General features: G+C 39.8%; 2 protein-coding genes across 2 annotated transcripts; both read right to left on the reverse strand.

The window, feature by feature from the left end:
- Positions 1 to 7856: 7856 nt before the first annotated feature.
- KRTAP27-1 (keratin associated protein 27-1) lies at positions 7857 to 8528 on the reverse strand. The gene has a single exon (XM_081573666.1). It carries the CDS (start codon positions 8526 to 8528, stop codon positions 7857 to 7859), a length of 672 nt encoding a protein of 223 aa, XP_081429792.1.
- Positions 8529 to 15000: 6472 nt separating this feature from the next.
- LOC145539646 (keratin-associated protein 13-4-like) lies at positions 15001 to 18671 on the reverse strand. Its single transcript, XM_081573667.1, has 2 exons — positions 18615 to 18671; positions 15001 to 15543 (listed from the first exon to the last, which is right to left on the reverse strand). The coding sequence occupies exons 1-2, from the start codon at positions 18669 to 18671 to the stop codon at positions 15001 to 15003; spliced, it is 600 nt and encodes a 199-aa protein (XP_081429793.1).
- Positions 18672 to 20631: the final 1960 nt, after the last annotated feature.

Consider the following 20631-nt stretch of genomic DNA (forward strand, 5'->3'; position numbering starts at 1 on the left):
TCAGCAAATTATGCATCTAGAGAAGCAATACTCCAACCTTCATTAAAAGATACTTGAAATTCTGAGAAGGGATTAATGTTTATTACATCTGCCGTATAACCTAAGGTAGGCCACATTATAAAGGTTTTTAGAGTCATTTAGCAACTGAAAAACTACAAAAAAAAAAAAGTTTTTTCATGTGTTATGTGTCCCCTGGTTGAGGGCATGGCAACCCATTCCGGTATTCTTGCCTGGAGAATTTCATGGGCAGAGGAACGTACCGTGGGCTACAGTACATAGCGTCTCAAAGAGTCAGACACGACTGAAGTGACTTAGCACACAGCATATGTGTTATGTGTGGCCTTTAGTGTACTTATACGGGTCATTAAAATTATTGTGGTTAGTACATTTAAGCATTTTTAATGAACTTCTCACAAGGGATACTTTGGATTATGGCCAATGGAACACCAGAGTGAGAGTCACTAGGCTTGAGTTCTAGCCACGACTCTCTGTAAATCACATAACCTCAGCAAGTGTATTTACTAACTGCCTGATGCATGAAATTCACTAAACATCTCTTAAACACTTATAAATAATTATGATTCTATGGAAATGGAACTGTGATAGCAATGAGGGAGCATAAGAAGAACCCATGGATGAATAGGCAAGTGGTCTTTACTTCAGATATCAACATTTCACTCAGCTCCCTGATGGAGGCGGGGCAGACACTTAACCCTGATGGAACACCTTTAACACAAAACATAGTTTCAGATGGTATTTGTCCTCCAGAGTGGCTCAGTGGGCCAGAGTATAGCATATTGTTTTTAGATTGCCTAGCATTCCATGAGTAGCCTGAGGGCCCCAGAGCTATAGCTTTACATTAGAAGCCCCTCCAGGACCACCTCAAAGTTAATGAGTTGATTGCCACAGTCATTCACTGCAAGAAATTAAACCAGACCACTGGAGACCAAGCCACCATCAACCACAGCCTTTGGGAAACAGGAGGGAGCAGGCCCACTTTAAACAAATACAGACTAGAAAAATGTAAGAACTACACCGATGCCTATTTCTGTTTCCCGAGAAATATTTCTGAAAAATTTCTCACTTAGTAGTAATGGATATTCTGAGTTTAATCTGGTAAGTACACCTGTGATCATAATACAACTTCACTGTGATTTACTGTAAACCCAATCATTAAATAAATACAGTAGAGCACTTGTGAATATCAATATAGCTAAAATTTAAAATGCGCTTCTCTCACTGCCTCCTGCAGCTTAATTTAATAAAATATAGTCTAGAGGAAGACACTTTGTTCTTGAGAATTTCAAAAGGCATTATTGCATCAGTTTCCTGATACAGAGTGTCAGAGTGAATGTAGTTCATTCCAAGGGGAAAAAGGAACAGTAGTTAATAACCCTACTGTGAAGGTTGACAGCGTTTATGGTGGAAGAGGGCTTTTGAATCCAAGTGTTACACTCTGCACACTCAATTTAAATAAGCAACATGCTACAGTCCATGAAGCAATAGTGACAAGGCAGTGAACTGCTAAGGGAGGTGTTCTTCTTAGCCTTTTATTTAATTTTCAGTCTTCTTTTTCTCATTATCTTTGTCAATTAGTAGTTACTGAATTTCTGCACAGGCATTGGTCCAGGACTTGAAGCAATGCCATATTGGGTGATGGAAGAATAGTAATGGATCATTTTCAGTGCTTACCTTTGAGGTTTCTTTGCTCTTGTGTCTGGATGCATTCACACTGGTTTGCCTCTTGCCTCCAAGGAATAATTATTCTCTTTGAATGTCATTAATGAATTTGTTTTCACAGAGCCAGAGAAAACTGTGCAAAAAGTCAGGTAAATGATTTAGTACTATGGAACCACAAAAAGGCATTTTTTGATTCAAAATGTAATTTAATTACAAACGTTTAGTCTATTTGTACCTATCTGCCTATGGGATAGCTTACTTCATAGCAAAGGTATAGCTCGATACAACCAGTAGTGATGAGTTAGCAATTGTCTTATGAAGTATAGAGTTTTTTCTTTGTGTTGGTTGTTCTTTCTTAGCTATTTTTTTTTTTAAAACTTTTTATTTTGTATTGGGGTATAGCGAATTAGGCTAACAGAGAAGGCAACGGCAACCCATTCCAGTACTCTTGCCTGGAAAATCCCATGGACAGAGGAGCCTGGTAGGCTACAGTCCATGGGGTCGCTAAGAGTCAGACACAACTGAATGGCTTCACTTTCATTTTTCACTTTCATGCATTGGAGAAGGAAATGGCAACCCACTCCAGTGTTCTTGTCTGGAGAATCCCAGGGACGGGGTAGCCTGGTGGGCTGCTGTCTATGTGGCCACACAGAGTCGGACACAACTGAAGTGACTTAGCAGCAGCAGCAGTAGCAATTAGACTAACAATGTTGTGATAGTTTCAGGTGAATAGCAAAGGGACTCAGCTATACATGTACATATATCCATTCTCCTCCAAAATCCCCTCTATTCAGGCTGCCACATAACACTGAGCAGAGCTCTATGTGCTGTTCAGTAGGGCTTTGTTGGTTATCCATTTTTAATACAGCTGTGTGTACATGTCCATCCGAAACTCCCCACCTCTCCCTTCCCCCCATCCTTTCCCCTGCACCTCCCCCCCAGCAATCATAAATTTGTTCTCTAAGCCTCTGAGTCTATTTTTTCAATCAATTATCATTTGGGTCCTAGAGAAAAAATATGGAAGCTCCTGACATGAAAGAATTTCAAGTGGAGGGAGTAATAGGAATTCTCTGAAGGTAGAAATGGGAAGCAGAACTAGAGAAGAATATTTTGGCTTCAGGAAATGTGTCAGTGACTGGGATGCAACACAGCACAAAATACTGTCTCATATCCTGTTAGTGTCTTCAAATTGCTCAACATTTTCAAAAGGATAATTATTTAACTAAAAAATGATAAGAATTATTGATAAGTACTCTTGCCTGGAAAATCCCATGGACGGAGAAGCCTGGTAGGCTGCAGTCCATGGGGTCACTAAGAGTCGGACACAACTGAGCGACTTCACTTTCACTTTTCCCTTTCATGCGTTGGAGAAGGCAATGGCAACCCACTCCAGTATTCTTGCCTGGAGAATCCCAGGGACAGTGGAGCCTGGTGGGCTGCCGTCTATGAGTCGGACACGACTATAGCGACTTAGCAGCAGCAGCATTGATTATGAAAAATGGACTTGCTAACATCATTCAGACAACTGAGTTTATGTTGTAAGAAATAAAGCGTGAATTCCAGACCATCCAAATACTTTCCCTGACACTTAGGTTATGTTGATTTCACATGATTTGGAGTTACTCTTGTTTTCTCAGATGTTAAAAAATCTATAAAATTTTGTAAACTCCAATGAAATATGCCTAGTTTATTTCTAGCATTTATTCCTGAGATATAATTAAATAAGCCATCCAATCAATTATACTAAATTCTCTGACTGTAGCCTCTACAGACTCATAGCAAAGTAATATAACAGACCAAGTATTTTCAATCAAACTATTTGTACAGACCTTCCATATGACACAGAAATTTTCCCCACATTTGAGCTGGTGTAGTGATAAAAAGCCTAATATTAATATAATCAGATAGTTAGAACTTATAGTTCTTACTCTGAAGTCCACCTCCCCGGATTAAAATGCTGGCCACACATTTACTCTCTGTATTATCTTAGACAACCTACTTTATTTGTCTGGATTTTCATCCTCACTGAAAACAGAAACTTAATGAATTGTACTTATGCAATTGGACAGTTTGAGTTTACAGTGATGAAGTATGTGTACACAGTGTTTGTTAAATCATTAGGATCAAATTAATAAGAGATATTTTATGCTTCTTGGCATGTCCTTTAAATTCTTTAAGAATCTGCCTTCAATGCAGGAGACCCCGGTTCAGTTCCTGGGTCTAGAAGATCTCCTTGAGAAGGGATAACTACCCACTCCAGTATTCTTGGTCTTTCCTGGTGGCTCAGATGGTAAAGAATCCACCTGCAATGAGGGAGACCTGGATTCAGTCTCTGGATTGACAATATCCCCTGGAGAAGGGCATGGCAACCTACTCTAGTATTCTTGCCTGTAGAATCCCCATGGACAGAGAAGCCTGGCAGCCTACAATCCACGGTGTCGCCAAAAGTTGGACATGACTGAGCAACTAAGCACCACACAGCACAGCTTCTAGGAAGAAAAAACATGCTGTTAAGCTATTTTGAAGAACCTAGGATAAGTGATGTCAATACACAAATTCTATCGGAGGCTTGCTCTTCAGGCAAGAAGAAATTCATTGCTCTATGAAGAATGTTCTGTAGCATGTACCCACTGAATCATTTCTACAGTTTTTAAGAATACTACACAGACTGAGTCATGTTCCATACTACCTATGTCCATTGTGCCTATAATGAGCAGCTTTTCGTGATCTCTGATTTAAAATTTAAATTCAGTATAGAGAAATCACGAGAATGTGGCTTAGGTCCAAGAAACAAATATCATGTAAAGTACCCGATGGTATCTTGCATATTTTGACACATTCCAAGAAGCCTTTAGTGGGCATGACACCATTTAGCTGTCACAATTGTCCAATGAATTAGGTATTATCTACATTTGACAATGAAGGAACTGAATCTCAGAAATATTAACTTGTCCCAAGCACATAGTTAGGAAATGGCAGAATTTGTATTTGAACAAGTGACAGTATTACTCACTTCAGTCATGTCCGACTTTTTGTGACCACACGGACTACGGCCCGCAAGGCTCCTCTGTCCATGAGATTCTCCAGGCAAGAATACTGGAGTGGGTAGCCATTCCCTTCTCCAGGGGATCTTTGCAACCCAGGGATCAAACCCAGGTCTCCTACACTGAAGGCAGATTCTTTACCATCTGAGCTACCATTTGAACAAGGTCTAGTCATAATCCAAGGCCAATTCCCACTACACTAAACTGAATACCAAGCAACTCCTCACATCACCACACCAGTCTCCATTCCAATACCAAGAGTCTGTAGCCCCTGAGTCCACATGGTTTCTCTCTAGAAAGAGTTCCAATGTGCTCCGTATAGGGTTAGATTAGATACTGGTTCCTTCTTCAGCTAACTTCTCCTTAGGAGAGTGATCATGCTCAGCCCAGAAAGAATGAGTGGTTCAGAGGAGTTGAACCCTTCCCTATTTGAGTTGCATTAGTGACAGTCTGCTCTACAAATGAGTTTCATTTATGTCCACATGATTGATTGTGACTGGAATCTCTTGAGGACGAGGTCTCCTTACTGCTGTCAATGCTGTGTTGCTGCCATTGCTGCTACAGCCAGAAGCTTTATGTCAGTGCTTTTTGCAACAGGAATACTCTGATGTGATTGCCACATGCTCTGTTGCTATCAATGGAGTCAAAGTGTTCATTCAGCTTCTTTCCGACCTGCATCAGCTACCTCTCAACTGTGCGCCTTTACAGAAGCAACTGTGTAAGTGGTGGTTTATGGATTTTAAATCTTCCTCTTTGAGATGACCTCTGCCTAACCTATTCACAGAGCTGACAGGTAAATCAACACCAGCTTTGTCATAGAGATACTTGGCAAACATACTTGCCAGCCCACTTCAACAAAGGACGACACTTGGTTTTTAAGCCTGTCCATTAGTGTAAGATACGGCTTGTGTCTTTCCAGATACAAAACAGCTTAATTTCTGTTTTGGATGAATAGCTTTCCTAATATGTCATAGGTTTCAGAATTTATCTACACATCCCTGCCTTCACCCTTCATATTGAGTCTCTGAGCTCGTGAAACATGTTGCTAAATTTTACTGAACATTTTCCATACCCAAGGTCATGTGCTGAGCACTTTCAAATTACGAACTTATTAGGTCTCACGATGGTCATACCGTTATCATCTCAGTTTTGAAGTTGAATAAGCTGAAGTGGAGAATGATTGAAAAACTTGCACGTAGCCCACAGCTGGGATTCAAACATCCTTCACCAACACAGCTAAGGAAATCTGATTTCAGAGTCCATGCTCTTAACCACTACTTTATGTTGCCCTGAAAATGAGAGATTCATTAAGACCACATCCATAGCTTCTTAATAGCCAAGGTGTTCTAAACAAAGTTAATGAGTCTTCACATGTTTGAACCCTGTGGTTTCATGATCTTCATATTTAGTGCACACCTCAGCTTTGACTGATGGTTGACTACCACCAATGTACTCTGCTCCTCTGCTCCATACTATACGTTGTGGGGCTGGAGAAGACTCTTGAGAGTCCCTTGGGCAGCAAGGAGATCAAACCAGTCAATCCTAAAGGAAATCAACTCTGAATATTCATTGGAAGGACTAATGCTGAAGCTGAAGGTTCGATACTTTAGCCACTTGATGACAAGAATTGTGTCACTGAAAATGATTCTAGGAAAGATTGAGGGTAGGAGGCAAAAGGCATGGGAGAGGATAAGGTGGGTGGATGGCATCGCTGACTCAATGGACATGAATTTGAGAAAACTCTGGGAGATAGTGAAAAGCAGGGAAGCCTGTCAAGCTGCAGTTCATGATGCCTGCACGCAAAGAATCAGATTCGACTTAGCGACTGAACAACAAAACATACTATACAAACAATGGTAAGGGAACATGTGTTCTTTTTTGCTTCCAAATACTGAGTTGGCTTCCAAAAAGTTTGTTTGCATTTTTCTGTAACATTTTCCAGAAAAACTTGAATGAACTTTTTGGCCAACCCAATATTTACACTTTTAATCCAACTGGGTTGGGAGGGGGGAACTGTAACCTAAAATCCATAAAAATGAGAAATAAAAATAATAGTAACAATTGCTTGTGATGTAAATAAAGTAAATTTATTTAATACAAAGAATATTTTCCCAAATCACACACCCCAAAACACTTAAATAGTGAAAAGAGGAACCAGAATAGCAGAAATATAGTGAATATGCTAAACCTGAACTTTATTCAAACATCTCTGACTACTCCATGGTTATGAAGTTTATGGAGGTGAAATTCAAAACTGTCTTGCAATTGTCAAACAATAGGTTCAATGTAATAGTTAACTAAAAGAGTGCTGTATTACAGTAAATAAAATAATGATGGACAGTGAGGAGACACAGATTTGAGTTGTGGTTCTGATGCTATTAATTATGTGAGCAACCTCTGATACAGTTGAAGCCAGCAGAGTTCACAGGACTAAATGGGTTTCGAGCTGTCTTTAAACTCTAGTACTATATGTATTTCGGATATTAGTTGTTCATTACCTTTCTCTATTATAGCATGTTATAATAAGCCAGATTCAATGCTTAGTGTTTCCACTGATAATAATCAGTAGTCAAAGTGTACTGTGGGCTTTTTAAGTATTCATGTTAGTCTCTGGTGGCAATTCTTATTGTTCTATAACAAATAGTGTCCTAGCGACCTGAAATAGTTAACATACTTTCTTATCAGCTTACCACCAGTTCGTTTAGTCGCTCAATCTTGTCCAACTCTTTTGCGACCCCATGGACTGTAGCTCGCCAGGCTCCTTTGTCCATGGGATTTTCCAGGCAAAAATACTGGAGTGAGTTGCCATTTTCTTCTCCAGGGGATCTTCCTGACCCAGGATCGAACCGAGGCTCCTGCCATGTCTCCTGCATTGCAGGCAGGTTCTTTACCACTGAGCCACCAGAGAAGCCTAGCTTATCACCAGAAATGCTCAAAAAAGAAAAAAAAAAACAAAACGTAAAAAATTTTCTCTTTGGAGACAGTACAGCACAGTTCATTCACTCACAAACATATGCAAAAATAGTTTGTGTTTAGAGAAAGAAAAGATCCTATTTTTTTCAGGACTCAATTTATGGAACTTAAAATCTGAGTCTCCCTACATATTCTGCAGATTCTTCACTCATTAGGGAATTACAAACCACCAGTAACACAGCAAGTTGGCTCATAAGTGTTAGAAGAAGTTTCCAGGAGCTGTGACTCTGGTGTGACACAGACCAAAGAGCTACAGGAACTGGATTCAGGGCTCTGAGTTTGGCACTGGCTACAGTCACATTCCAGAGTCTGGCAACTCTTAGACACATAAGTCTTGGGGGGACAAGACTTTGCCATGTTGCTCACAGGTTGGCAGCTCTGGACTACGAAACCCATTTGCTGGCTACTTCCTGACTGGCAAGGCTGAGAAACACACTCCGACACTGCCGAGGAATTTCTTGATTGGCATGCTGTCCTTTCACAGAGCCTGGAATTAGAACAAGTTGTTTGGACGACTCTGGAGAGACAGACATTTTGCACACTGCTCTCCTTTGTGCATAATTCCTGTTCATCTTTGGGTACTATGCAGCTGGTCGTCTCCCTGCAGGTTTCTGGAAAGTTGTCCAGGAGCCAGGTCCTGCTGTAGCAACTGCTGGGTAAAATGAATCCATCTTCAAAGTTTATAACATTCGATTCATGTATGATGGCAGAGAGAGGTGGGACATTGTAGAAGTTCTTGAGCGAGTGGATAGGTCTCTGGGTCATATTGTGAAAATCCTTGATTGAGTTGGCCCCAGGAACCCAACATGCTGGTCTGAAGATCAAATTCATTACTGACGAGGTTATATACTCTGAAAACTGGGTGTTGGCTTATTCTCATGACTCTTGCTACTTCATTGCTTAAGCTTATTGGAAGGATAGCATCTCATTAGCACTTTGCTTAGTTAAATATGAGGATGATGTTTCATTAACAAAGAAGCTGGTCCACTTTGAATCTTCAAAACGGCTTTCATGTTAGCCCCAAAGCTGACTCATCAGGGTGGGGCTTGTCAAATATGAGTCCCAACAGGTCACCAAGCTAACATTTTTTTTTTCCCCTTAGTCACCATGACTCTCCATATTGGTAAATGGACTATAAGGAATATATGTATAAATAGCCAATTGAATACTGATTAATATGCAGCACTGGCATTTTGAGAAATGGCACCTTAGCAGAACTTGATAATATAAACAAAACATTTTTGAGTAAGAAGTTGATTTGATTGAAATTGACCTCATTCTCCTTCGAACTCTTCACCCAAAGGACTGAATCTGACCATTGCCCTATAAGCATCTTCCCCTTTGTCTGACATTTTGTTCCTCTCATCTTACTGAAAGTGAAATTTAAATGTTAACTCTTTTTCAAGCTTTCCCCTGATTTTTCTGGTTACATGTTATTACTTATTCCTCTGAATTAGCAATGGATTCTGACACATTCATTGTTTTGATTCTATTTTACACGAAGTAGTATATTTATTTATTTTTGTGCCTGATAACCTGCCTTTGTAAGAAATCTGTTTCAAGTATGCTTTACTTTTTTTTTTTAATTCAGTGTTTTGTTTTTGATGGAAGAATGATCAGCTCCTACATTTATCTAAGCTATTATGCTGTACTTAAGGTAGTTTCATACTCATAGCCCAAGACCTAGAAACACGATTTCTCTAACATATTCTGTAATTTATTTAGTTCAGCTTATTACAGTGAAATGGCAGAAGTATATTTTTAGCCCAGCACTCTGGTCTACCTCTCTTGGTCTGAAACAAACCAGGAACAGTCAGGAACTTTGAACAATCCTTATACAAGCTCCTCCTTAATATGTGCTTAAACAAGCTCCTCTTTAATATGTGCTCCAAGGATATTATATACTTAAAAGGACACCTCTGAGTATCTACATTCAGCTTGACAGGTTGTACACTCAATTTGTGTATAATGCTTTTGTAATACAGGCAAATTATTTATAATTTTGCATGACCACTTTTGTGAGATGAAAGATCCCAGTATGCCCTCCACATGAACCCTACAACAAGCCATTTAATGTTTATACACATTTGTATTTATCATTACACAAAAGCTTCTCCTCTTCAAAGCAGTAAATGGATTCTCATCGCTCTTAAAAGTGAGACCCATTCCCCTACGGCACCATCTAAGACCTGGTTGCTGCCTATTTTTTTGTCTCCAAATCTCATCACTTTCCTCTGCCCAAAATGCTCTCTTCTCCCAAGTTTTCACCTAGTTCCTTGAACATGCCAAGCCTCTCCTTGCTTTAGTATTTTGTGCATGCAGTTGTCTGTTTCATTCCTTCACTGCCCTCTCCCTTTCCATATACAGCTTCCTTCCTCATTTCTTGTGTCTCAACTTAAATGCTCCTAAGTTCTTTCTTTCATCTTTCCAGGTGAAAAAAAGTCATTCTCAGAGAATCATTTTTTTTCCTTCACAATACTTATCTCAGCTTGTAATGATTCTGTTTCTTCATTATATCTTTGTCATTACACTCTAAGTTCCATAAAGGCAAGAAGTATATATCTTCCTCACTACTGTAACCTTAACTCTAAACACCATGCCTGGATGGTACATAATAAGAGCTCCATCAATGTGTTTTGAAACATTAATGAACAGAAGTTGCTAAGTAAAAATTCACTCAAATTATAGCTAAAATTCTTAAGGTATACAGTTCTGAAACCGGAACATACCTAAGAATTGGCAAGGGCACAAAGGATATGAAAAAGAAATAATAATAACCATGCCTACCTTTCAACGACCCCTCAGTGAAATAAGAAGAAAGTCATTAAGGAAGGCTCTTATTAGCTGCATCAATTATTTTAGAGTAACATTTGACTGCCCATAGAAATAACACAGGCAAATGTTTTTGAAAGCATTTACCAAGCAAAACAGCAGTACTTTTCACTGTCAGCAGAGTCCTGTTGCCAAATTCTGAGGGGCAAAGACAGGACACCATCCAGGCCAACATTCACATAATTGTCTCTAGCAGTTGACCTCTTTATTAACCTCACAATGTGTAGTAAATTAGTGCATACCCGTCCAGTTCCGAATCTCCACACGAAGACAGTGTCATTTGTGAGTAGGTCTGTCATTTGTGAATAGGGCTGCCCCATGAGTTCTTTTCTCTTTGGGATGAAGTATTAACTTGAACATTCTGTCTAATTAAGTGTTGAATTAACAGGTGTTCCAGTATACAGTTTTGATTTTAACTAGTGCTGAGTTTATAGAGGGAGTTGCCTGGCATATTTCAACGGAATGACGCAGGTTAGGACAACTAATCATCTTGAAATCGTTTTCATTCAACTCACTAAAAACTAAGCACTAGTTCTGTAGGCACTTGAAAATGATAATTATATAGTCTATTTCCCAGAATTCTTGAGAAATAAGTCGAATAATTACCTCATGGCTTATGGTGACTGGATTCTTTGCTACTAAATGGTTGAACAGCAATTTACTGGTATTGAAGTCTACATGATTGCAGGTGCAGTGGCACCTCCTAACCACCAGAGGGTGGAATATCAACACTTGCTCCTGCTGCTGCTGCTAAGTCGCTTCAGTCGTGTCCGACTCTGTGACCCCATAGACGGCAGCCCACCAGGCTCCCCCGTCCCTGGGATTCTCCAGGCAAGAACACTGGAGTGGGTTGCCATTTCCTTCTCCAATGAATGAAAGTGAAAAGTGAAAGTGAAGTCGCTCAGTCGTGTCCAACTCTTAGCGACCCCATGGACTGCAGCCTACCAGGCTCTTCCATCTATGAGATTTTCCAGGCAAGAGTACTGAATGGGGTGCCACTGCCTTCTCCACAAGGATACTAGAGTGGGTTCCCATTTCCTTCTCCAGGGGATCTTTCCCACCCAGAGATCAAACCCGGGTCTCCTGCACTGCAGGCAGGTGCTTTACTGACTGAGTTATTGTTTCCCTTGTACGCAGGAGTCCACCTCAAAAGAATGTGTTAAGGGGAATGATCTGCTTCCTTTAGATACTGTTGTTTTTGAGTTGCTAAGTCATGTCCAACTCCTTTAGATATAACTTTCTGTAAAATAAGTCAAGTACCATGTAAACCTCCTCAGGCAATGTAATGGACATGCTAAAATTTTTAGGCTCTGGAATACTCAAAATTATGACACTGTAACCATAATATTGATCCTATGTGGACTATGGAAATAATCTTTCACCAACACTCTGTTTCTAATGATAAATGGATTCTCTTAGAATATGATCATAAAAGGATTCACATGTAACAACATTTCTTCTCTGAAACTATTTCTAAATAATTTTGCTTCCTGGAGTAATTCTTGGTCGTTTACAATTCAATTGCATCAGATTTTGATTCAAAGAGCTGAAAAGAAAAAATTAGAAAAAGAGAAGAGTTAGATGATTACACAGTGTCTATGAAACCTTTAATGAGGAGTAATTTAAAAAAATGAACCAGAGTGTCTTAAGTATCTAAACATTAACTCTCATACTTTCCACCCCGTTGTTCATTATGTCTCGGGTGTGGACGTGTTACAGTTTATTACAGTAATTCTGCAATTGCTTTTGTTCCTATCCGCAGATGCACTTACTCTGGTTTGTCTCTGAGTTTAGCATACGGTGAAGTTATTTTTCTGCCTTTGTGCGATCCAAAAATGTGAATTTGCTTTTGAGTTCTTCCAGTTGTACTATGGGTAAAGAAGTCGTGGTAATATGCCATTGAGATGGTGCTAAATCATTTCTGATGATAACGATGAACAAAGGATTGAAGACTTTGATGACAAGTAACTGACCTATGTAGAGTTCAACTAGCAAAAATGAATGCATGCTTGATGTCACTGACAAAATATCTTCTTCATACTGTCACCCTAGCGCCATCTCATTCATTCATTCATTAAATTAACTTTTACTGAGTCTTTACTACTTATAAAATTTTGTTAGACCAAATCCCATTGTATATATTGAAAATATAAGTGTAAGTACTAAACAAAATAATAGTTTAAATGAAACATTAAAACTAGTGACTTTGTAATTAGCAAAATATAGCATATATAATGCTAGCATTGCATACAGAATAATCAACTCTATTGATTTTGTAGTCTATGTAAGAGAAATGAGGGAAAAGATAGCATTGTCATGAGTTTTGAAGGTTAAGAGATAAAGCATTAATTTTAGGAGTATTAGACCATGTAAGCGCTCAGATCTGCACCATGTGTTCCCGGAAATGTGAGTAGTTGTCATTGATGGAGTATATGTTGGTGGAGTATATGTTTGTGGAGTGTGGTGAGAAGAGAAAATGGGAGAGTTCAGAAGTGGGTTGCAAGTGGTCTTTAATGTTATATTAAGGAGTCTTTATAGCCAGTAAAGAATCCACCTGCAATGCAGGAGACCTGGGTTTGATCCCTGGGTTGGGATGATCCCCTGGAGAAGGGAATGGCTATCCATTCCAGTATTCTTGCCTGGTAAATACCTTGGACAGTATATAACCTGGTGGGCTACAGTCCACGGGGCCATGAAGAGTCAGACATGACTGAGTGACTAATACTTTCACCTTCACTTTTTTTTTTTTTTTCATTGAGAAGGAGACTGTTTTAGGTTTTAAAGGACTGTCTCATTTAGGAAAACTTTAGTTACAAGTAGCTGAAATTGTAATTTAGCATGGCTTATATAATAACATGTATTAGCTCACAACCAAAGTCCAGACATAAGACGGTCCGGACTCTGTTCCTCAGCATTCCTTGTTGGTTTTACCCTCTTTCACACAATGGTTTAGTTCTCAGGCCATATGCAAGATGGATGCAGCATTCCATGTATGATGTGATAAAATGGAGACATGCTGGCTTCAAAAATCTCCATAAGAAGATTTTTACCAAAAACATCTCTTAAGATTACTCCCTGTTTCTCATTGGCTTAAGTCAGACCACATGCTCCGTTCCGAACCATTCCGTTTCAGTAGGAACTGGGATTGCCAGATTCAATCCTGAAACCTGGGACACAGCTGTATTAATATAAAAGAATAGGTGGGTAAGACAGGATACACAAGCAAAATTCAGTTCTTATGGGAAGAAAAGAGGAGAGAAAAACAGTTTTGAGGACAATGAACAATATGTTACCCACATCCACTTAGATATCAGTATTTTATTTCCACTTAGGTATTTCAAATGTAGATGTATGCATTTCCTGAAACAAGAAAAGTTAGTAAAGTATCTGTTATCATATCCAAATATAAGCCCAAGATATCAAGCCCTCCCTCTCAGCTACTATTTCCTAGTCATGATACTGCCATGTTTCCAGAAGTTGTCAGGAGGATTCTGTGAAACAGCTGGCCTTATACTGACCAAACAGAAGAGAGAATGAAGCCTGAACATCAACATGACTCAGAAATTCTAATCTTTTTATTGCAATAAGATGAATTTGTGGTTAATTTCATCTGTACTTAAAATATTTGTTTCATTACCTGGGTTACTGCTGTCAGTTAATATCGTGACCTCAGAATTTCATCAGAGCGTGCATAAGTCTGTAAAAGTGGTTAAGAACCCTCCTGCCAATACAGAGGACATGAGAGACTCAGGTTCAATCCCTGGTTCTGGAAGATCCCCTGAAAGAGGGCATAGCTACCCACTCCAGCATTCTTGCCTGGAGAATTCCATGGACAAAGGAACCTGACAGGCTACCTTTCATGGGGTCAGAAAGAGTAAGACATGACTAATCAACCCAGAATGCAAATCTGTAAAAGGGTCTTATAAAGTATTTTGACAATTCTTTCATCTAAAACAGCCAGGCTAGTTCTTGCTGAAGCATCACTGCTGTCTCCTGAACTTTTCTGCTTGGCTCAGACCTGTGACTAGTTTAACCAAAGTTAAGGTGTCCTGATAAGGTGGTCACAAGAGAGTTTAGGATAATCGCCTGCCCACACTCTGAGTCCACTTGCCCCAAATTCAAAGGGCAACTCTGTATTGGAACCAACTCTGTATTGGCAATTAATTCTGCCAACCAGGGTGTCTGCTCCATAAATTAAATACTTCTTTTCAGTCAAACAACAGGAGGTTTCTAATTCCCACAGACAGCCTCTTAAAAAAAATGAATGGTAAGCTTTATGAACTGACATCAGCTTAAATAAATTTACTTGAAATGAAAAGAGACCTCCTGTTCTATTTTTAACTAGAGAAGTGAGGGAGAAAATAGGAGAAAACAGAATGTGTACTCTCTGAGATGAATTATTTTAATATTAATAGGATTTTAAAAAAACAATCCCTCATCTAGGTAGTAGAATATAGACTCTGGCCAGATATTAATAATAGCCAAGATTAGCTTTGAGGGAGATAACTGTGAAGTCACAGTCTAGAACCCGTAAGAAGCTGAACAGTAGTAGAAGCCAGATATAGAAGGTTGGTTGATCACAAGAATTTTGGCAGCTCCCAGAAGCCACACACATTGGGTTGCAGAATTGGGATCTACAGCTCAGGGAAGGGAAGCCACAGACTCTGTAAACCAGGGGTCTGAAGCCACGGGAGCCAAAGCCCAATGAGTAGCAGGTTCTAGATCCATAGCCCAAGCAGTAGCCTCTGCTGGACCCATGGCTCAAGGATCCAGTGTGAATTGACTGGCAAGGACTGCAGAGCGTGGAGGCTCTTGGGTGGTAGAAGGACATCTGACACCGGATGGGTTCATGGCGTGTCTCCTGACTGTCGAGAGAGGAGCCCAGCTGGCAGGAGCTGGGAGAGCAGAGGTCAGTGCTGTAGACCAGGTTGCTAGGGAAGGAGGGGCCTGAGTAGCACAAGTGGCCCCCAAAGGAGCGGGAGGAGAAATTTCCAGAACAGCAGTTGTAGAACAACTTCACAGGTGATGTGAGTTCAGCTGAATTACTGTGAAAAGATGCCCTGATATCCTTGGCTTCTCCCAGGCATGTTTATATATAAATATATATCTTCTTGGGAGGAGAAGGGGACGACAGAGGATAAGATGGTTGGACGGCCTCACCGACTCAATGGACATGAGTTTGAGTAAGCTCCAGGCATTGGTGATGGACAGGGAAGCTTGGCCTGCTGCAGTCCATGGGGTCACAGAGTTGGACATGACTGAGCGACTGAACCGAACTGAAGTGATATAACGTCACTCCTTTGGGTATGATGCAGACCCTCCTCCTCCTCCTTCTTGTACAAATCTTGTCATGAAAATAGCTAATTAACCTAGGCTATAATTATCACTGAACACATGTATGTGTTTTCTTAGTTGCAGTTCAGTTATTCTCCTTTATAGAAGCCACTCAGCTTCTCTCTCTTTTCTTTCTTTCCCCAGAAATAAATTGAGGTTTGCCTTCAAAGACGTTGTTCATGATGCATACAGGCAGTGCCCTCACTGCTCCTGAGCTTGACTGTGGGGATTTTGTGCATGAGAGTGTAAATGATTACTCCTAACAGTCATCAGCTCTTCTCTCTCAGCTGTTTATACATGCTTTATGGAGCCTTTACTATGTGTAAAACACAGCAGATTGTGGGATCATTTAATCCTGGCAACAACCTTAGGAGATGGTCACCAGTTTGATAACCCAGATGTGCCTGCCTCCAAAGCCACCAGGAACAGCAATGTTGTGCTGACAACTCCAGAAGCATAACCTTTCAGCTCCCGGCATCCATAAACAATGAATGCCCCTGCTCATTCGCTCAGTCGTGTCCAGTTCTTTGCAACCCCATGGACTGTAGCCCACCAGGCTCCTCTGTCCATGGGATTTTTCTGGCAAGAATACTGAAGTCAGTTGCCATTTCCTCCTCCAGGGAGTCTTCCTGACCCAGTGATTGAATCTGTGTGTCTCCTGCAAATACTGAGATGAAGAAGTCATTTCACTGTGATAATACTTGCATTGTATCTGATGTGCCTGCCTGTATATTCTTACCTCTCTTATGAGAAACGAAAGACAGCCACCAAAAAAAAAAGTTTATTAATTCTTGTAGCTATTTTTTCAGCAAAGTTACTGTGGAGATGCTTATTTCAAACTATTCTATTTGTCTTCTCATTTACCTTATCATCATTAAACAACTCATGTTTGATTCTGTATGGAATTCTTTTTCCATGTGAGGCAGAGATTCTTTGGCAATCATGTAGACTATCATTGAGAATAATTGATAAAAACTGGTATATCGTGAGTGAGTTGACTACCAATGAAATACATTTGCGAAAGCTTGAATTTTAATAGTGTGCTAACCTTTTGCCAACTCAGTTGGGAGTGAGAAATGAGACACCTTAGACAGTGATTCATTTCACTCCCTGCTGAGCTTCTCTTTGGCTCAGCCTTCTAGAAAGACAAAGAAGCAAAAAAGTACCTCCATTTTAAGTAGTTAAAATTATCCTATCACTATAAAAATCAATGGTAGAAAGAAAGTCTTGGAATTAGAGATGTCTTTTTTTTTTTTCCACTTATTGTAATATCCACCTTCTGTCTTAAAGGATCTTCTAGAAATTGGAAAACAAAAAAGCTATTTATGTAATTTAATCTTTTATATTTGTTTCCCGATGATTGTTTTTCTGTAGTCTCCTGTAGTGTTTGCTTATACGGCACCAGTGGAATTGTCTGCCCATTGTTTTGCTTACAAATTTCTGCCAAATGTCTTGCTCGCTTCCCCAAATCCTTCCCATTCCTCAAACCTAAAATCAAATTCCTCATATTTGAGAGGTGTTCATCTCAACTGTTTAAAATTCTTCTACAATAAGGCTCGTAGTATCTTACCAACTATCAATTTGGGTGACCAAACATACATACACACATACACATGCACACAACATGGAGGAGTTGAAAGAGATGTCTTTCGAGATGGACCATGCAGACTAAGGTTTCAGTCACTTGACCTTGCTGGGCAGTCACATGTTTTGTAAGAGTAGAATACCCAGAAGTTCCTCAGGATCTGCAAAGGGTTTATTTTTCTTTGAACCAGCATCTGGCACACTGCGGGTGCTCTAAATAATTTACAAAATGAAGGAATATATCAAGTCCTTGACTTTTTATTTTCACAGGATGGCTCAGTGGTAGAGGATCCCCCTGCAGTGCAGAAGATGCACATTTGAACCCTGGATTGGGAAAATTCCTTGGAGAGGGAAATGGCAACCCACTCCAGTAATCTTGCCTGGGAAACCCCAAGGACAGAGAAGCCTGGTGGGCTACAATCCTTAGGATTGCAAAGAGTCAGACACAACTTAGTGATTAAACCACCGTTCATAAATGCTTGTATGCACAGTAATTGCTTGTCTTTTAGAAGTTAACTTTAATACAACATTGAGTGAATATAAACATTTCTTTCATAAGTAAATATAATCCCCAAGTTAATAATAACCAGTTTAGTGCTTGAGGTGACTCTAGATCTCTTCCCCTCACTTCCAGCCTGAGCAAAGTTGACTTTGTGGCCTTGATCAGTAACTATTTCTTTCTCTGTCCAAAAGCTTCTCTGTCCAACACATTCTAATGGTTCTGTTTTCTCAGACTTCACACATAGTCAACCTCTTCAATCCAAAAGTCTTAGTGTCATTTCTTTCACGATTATATAGCTTTTCTGTTTTTGAGGACCAAATTCTCTATAAAGATTTGTGTGATCAGTTTGTCAACTATCTAAATTCTTATTCCCTTTTCAATAACCGTACTGTTGTTCTCTGGTTTAATATTCTCCTGAAATTTTACTAGCGTGGTCTCAGCAGTGGCCTTTATACGACTAAATGTGGACATTTTTAGGATGATAGTATGCATATGTTTAACTTCATTTAACATAGGCAAATGTGTCCCTGATTTTGAAATATGTTCATCTATGTACTTCTGTGACAGCATACTCATGATTTTCTATCTAACTTTCCCCTAGTTCAATTTACCCTTAGTTTGGTTTCCTGTATATAATATTTCTTGAGGCTTGGCACTGATCTCACCACTGATTCTCTCTGTGAGGAAGATACTTCACCATTATGCCTTGAAATACTATCCATGGTCTACATCAAATGTATATTTCCAGAACAAATTTCTTTTTTATTCAAATTCCAGATATCCAGTCACTAGCCTTTTCCATTTGGAGATTTAATAAGACTGTCAAAATTGTATATGTATAAAATTGAACTTTTGCTCTTCCCTAGGGAGGAAAAAAAACACTTTTTCTTATCTGAGTAAGCACCATTTTGAACCACATAGTAGTTAAACTCAGAAACCTTGGAATCCTCTTAATGTATGCGTCTTCTCTAAATATGACCCATTCTGTCTTCCAAGTTTATCATAAATCTCCCCAGTTGTCTTACTGTCTTCTTTCTAATCTAGGGCTTCTCAACCTTGTCATCATTGATATTTTGAACTGGATCTCATTTTGTCATGGAGAGTATCCTGTTCATTTAGGAGATATTTGGCAGTGTCCCTGGTTCTATCCACTAGATGTCAGTTTCGCACACCCACGCACGCACACACACACACACACAAATTATAACAGTTAACAATGTCTCCAAAAATTGCTTGAGGGTTAAGCAGTTCTGGTGCAGAACCATTGTTCTAGAGCAAGGAAATCTCCTCTCTTGGTGGAACTACTGAAAGATTCTGAGGCAGGAGATAAATGGACCCCAGACTGACCAGTTTCTCACCTGTGGAAAGAAATTCCGTAATAGCAGGGTGATGGAGGGGGCTGGGCCCTGCCCAAATAAGAGATAAAAGACCTCATTCTTGGAGTGAAGGAGACCTTTTCAACTACATATGCACAGAAGGGCTCCTTGGAGATCTAAAGAGTGGTGGGCCTCACCTCATAGTAAGTGATGGTAACTACCCATTGGCCTCTTTGCTAGAATCCACCATGGCTAAGAGATGCATGTGCACACACAGGAGACCTTAAGATAAATCAAATATGGATTCAGAACCAGGCAAAGCAAGATGACTGGTCAAAGGGAGCCCAGAAGAAATGCCCCACGCTGGTGATTCAGACTACCATAAGGGTGTGATTTTCCGAGTCAGCCCGTGTGTCTATCTACACGTACTCTCCTTCCTAATACATACGTTAGTTTCACTATTTCCCATCTCTATGTGGAAATTCATTTCAACACAGCTGGCAGGCCAGGGCCTTGTCACTAGTCACTGGTCCCTGGTGGTTTAGCAGCTAGGATTCAGCGTTCCCCCTGCCTCGGTCTTGACTTCTGTCTCTGGACGGAAACCAAAGCCTTGCTTCAAGCTGCTACAAGCCACGGTTACCTGAGATCAGCTCAACATGGCTTATTTTATTTTCAAAAAGAAAATGTCTCCTCCAGTCTTTTCTTTCTATCCCTGTCTGATCAATCTTCTTAAAACAAAAAACTGGCCCCATCACTGACTTAATGAAAGCCTTCTCATTGCTTTCTAACACATGTCCAATAAAACACACATCCTCTACTTGATTGCAAGGTTGCCTTAACTTGTCTCTGCCCGTGTCTCTAACCTCATCTTCACACCTTACTCCTTCTCTCTTCCAAACACACCGTCTCTGCCCCGCGATTAACACAGCTCAAGCTTTCTCCCTACCAGGACTTGCTCTTTCCTCTATCTTGAATGTTCTTTCTTCATCTGTATAATTAAGATAATTAAGCCTTTCCTCGCTACTTAACCACTTTATCCCAGGATAAATTAGGTTCCCCTGTTATGATCACTATCATCCTTATAATTAATTTTATTATTTTTATAATATATTTATTTTGTAGATTGTCCTCTAGGCTAGAGCAGTGCAACCTTAATGAACCATCCCGTGAGAGTCTGTTACCGTCTGCTGTGAGACAAATAATGTATATCAAGTAAATGAGTGCATTAGTTCCTTTATGAAGAGCTCCGGCATGATTAAAAGGTATCAGCTTAACTAAATTATAGGCTTGGTAACACCATTGATTCACCTGGTATATAACCCACTTTTTTATTCTTTACTTTTCATTTTCTATTGGAGTGTAGCCA

This window comes from Giraffa tippelskirchi, chromosome 2, assembly GCF_054371585.1.
Source record: "Giraffa tippelskirchi isolate mGirTip1 chromosome 2, T2T-mGirTip1v1.2.pri, whole genome shotgun sequence".
NCBI lineage: Eukaryota > Metazoa > Chordata > Mammalia > Artiodactyla > Giraffidae > Giraffa > Giraffa tippelskirchi.

Coding starts and splice junctions, on each gene's coding strand:
- KRTAP27-1 (XM_081573666.1), bottom strand. CDS start 8,528: ATGAATTTGATCTTCAGACCAGCATGTTGGGTTCCTGGGGCCAACTCA.
- LOC145539646 (XM_081573667.1), bottom strand. CDS start 18,671: ATGGATAGTATTTCAAGGCATAATGGTGAAGTATCTTCCTCACAGAGA. Junction 15,544..18,614: donor CCTCACAGAGAGAATCAGTG/GTGAGATCAGTG, acceptor TCACCTGTGAAG/TTGTTCTACAACTGCTGTTC.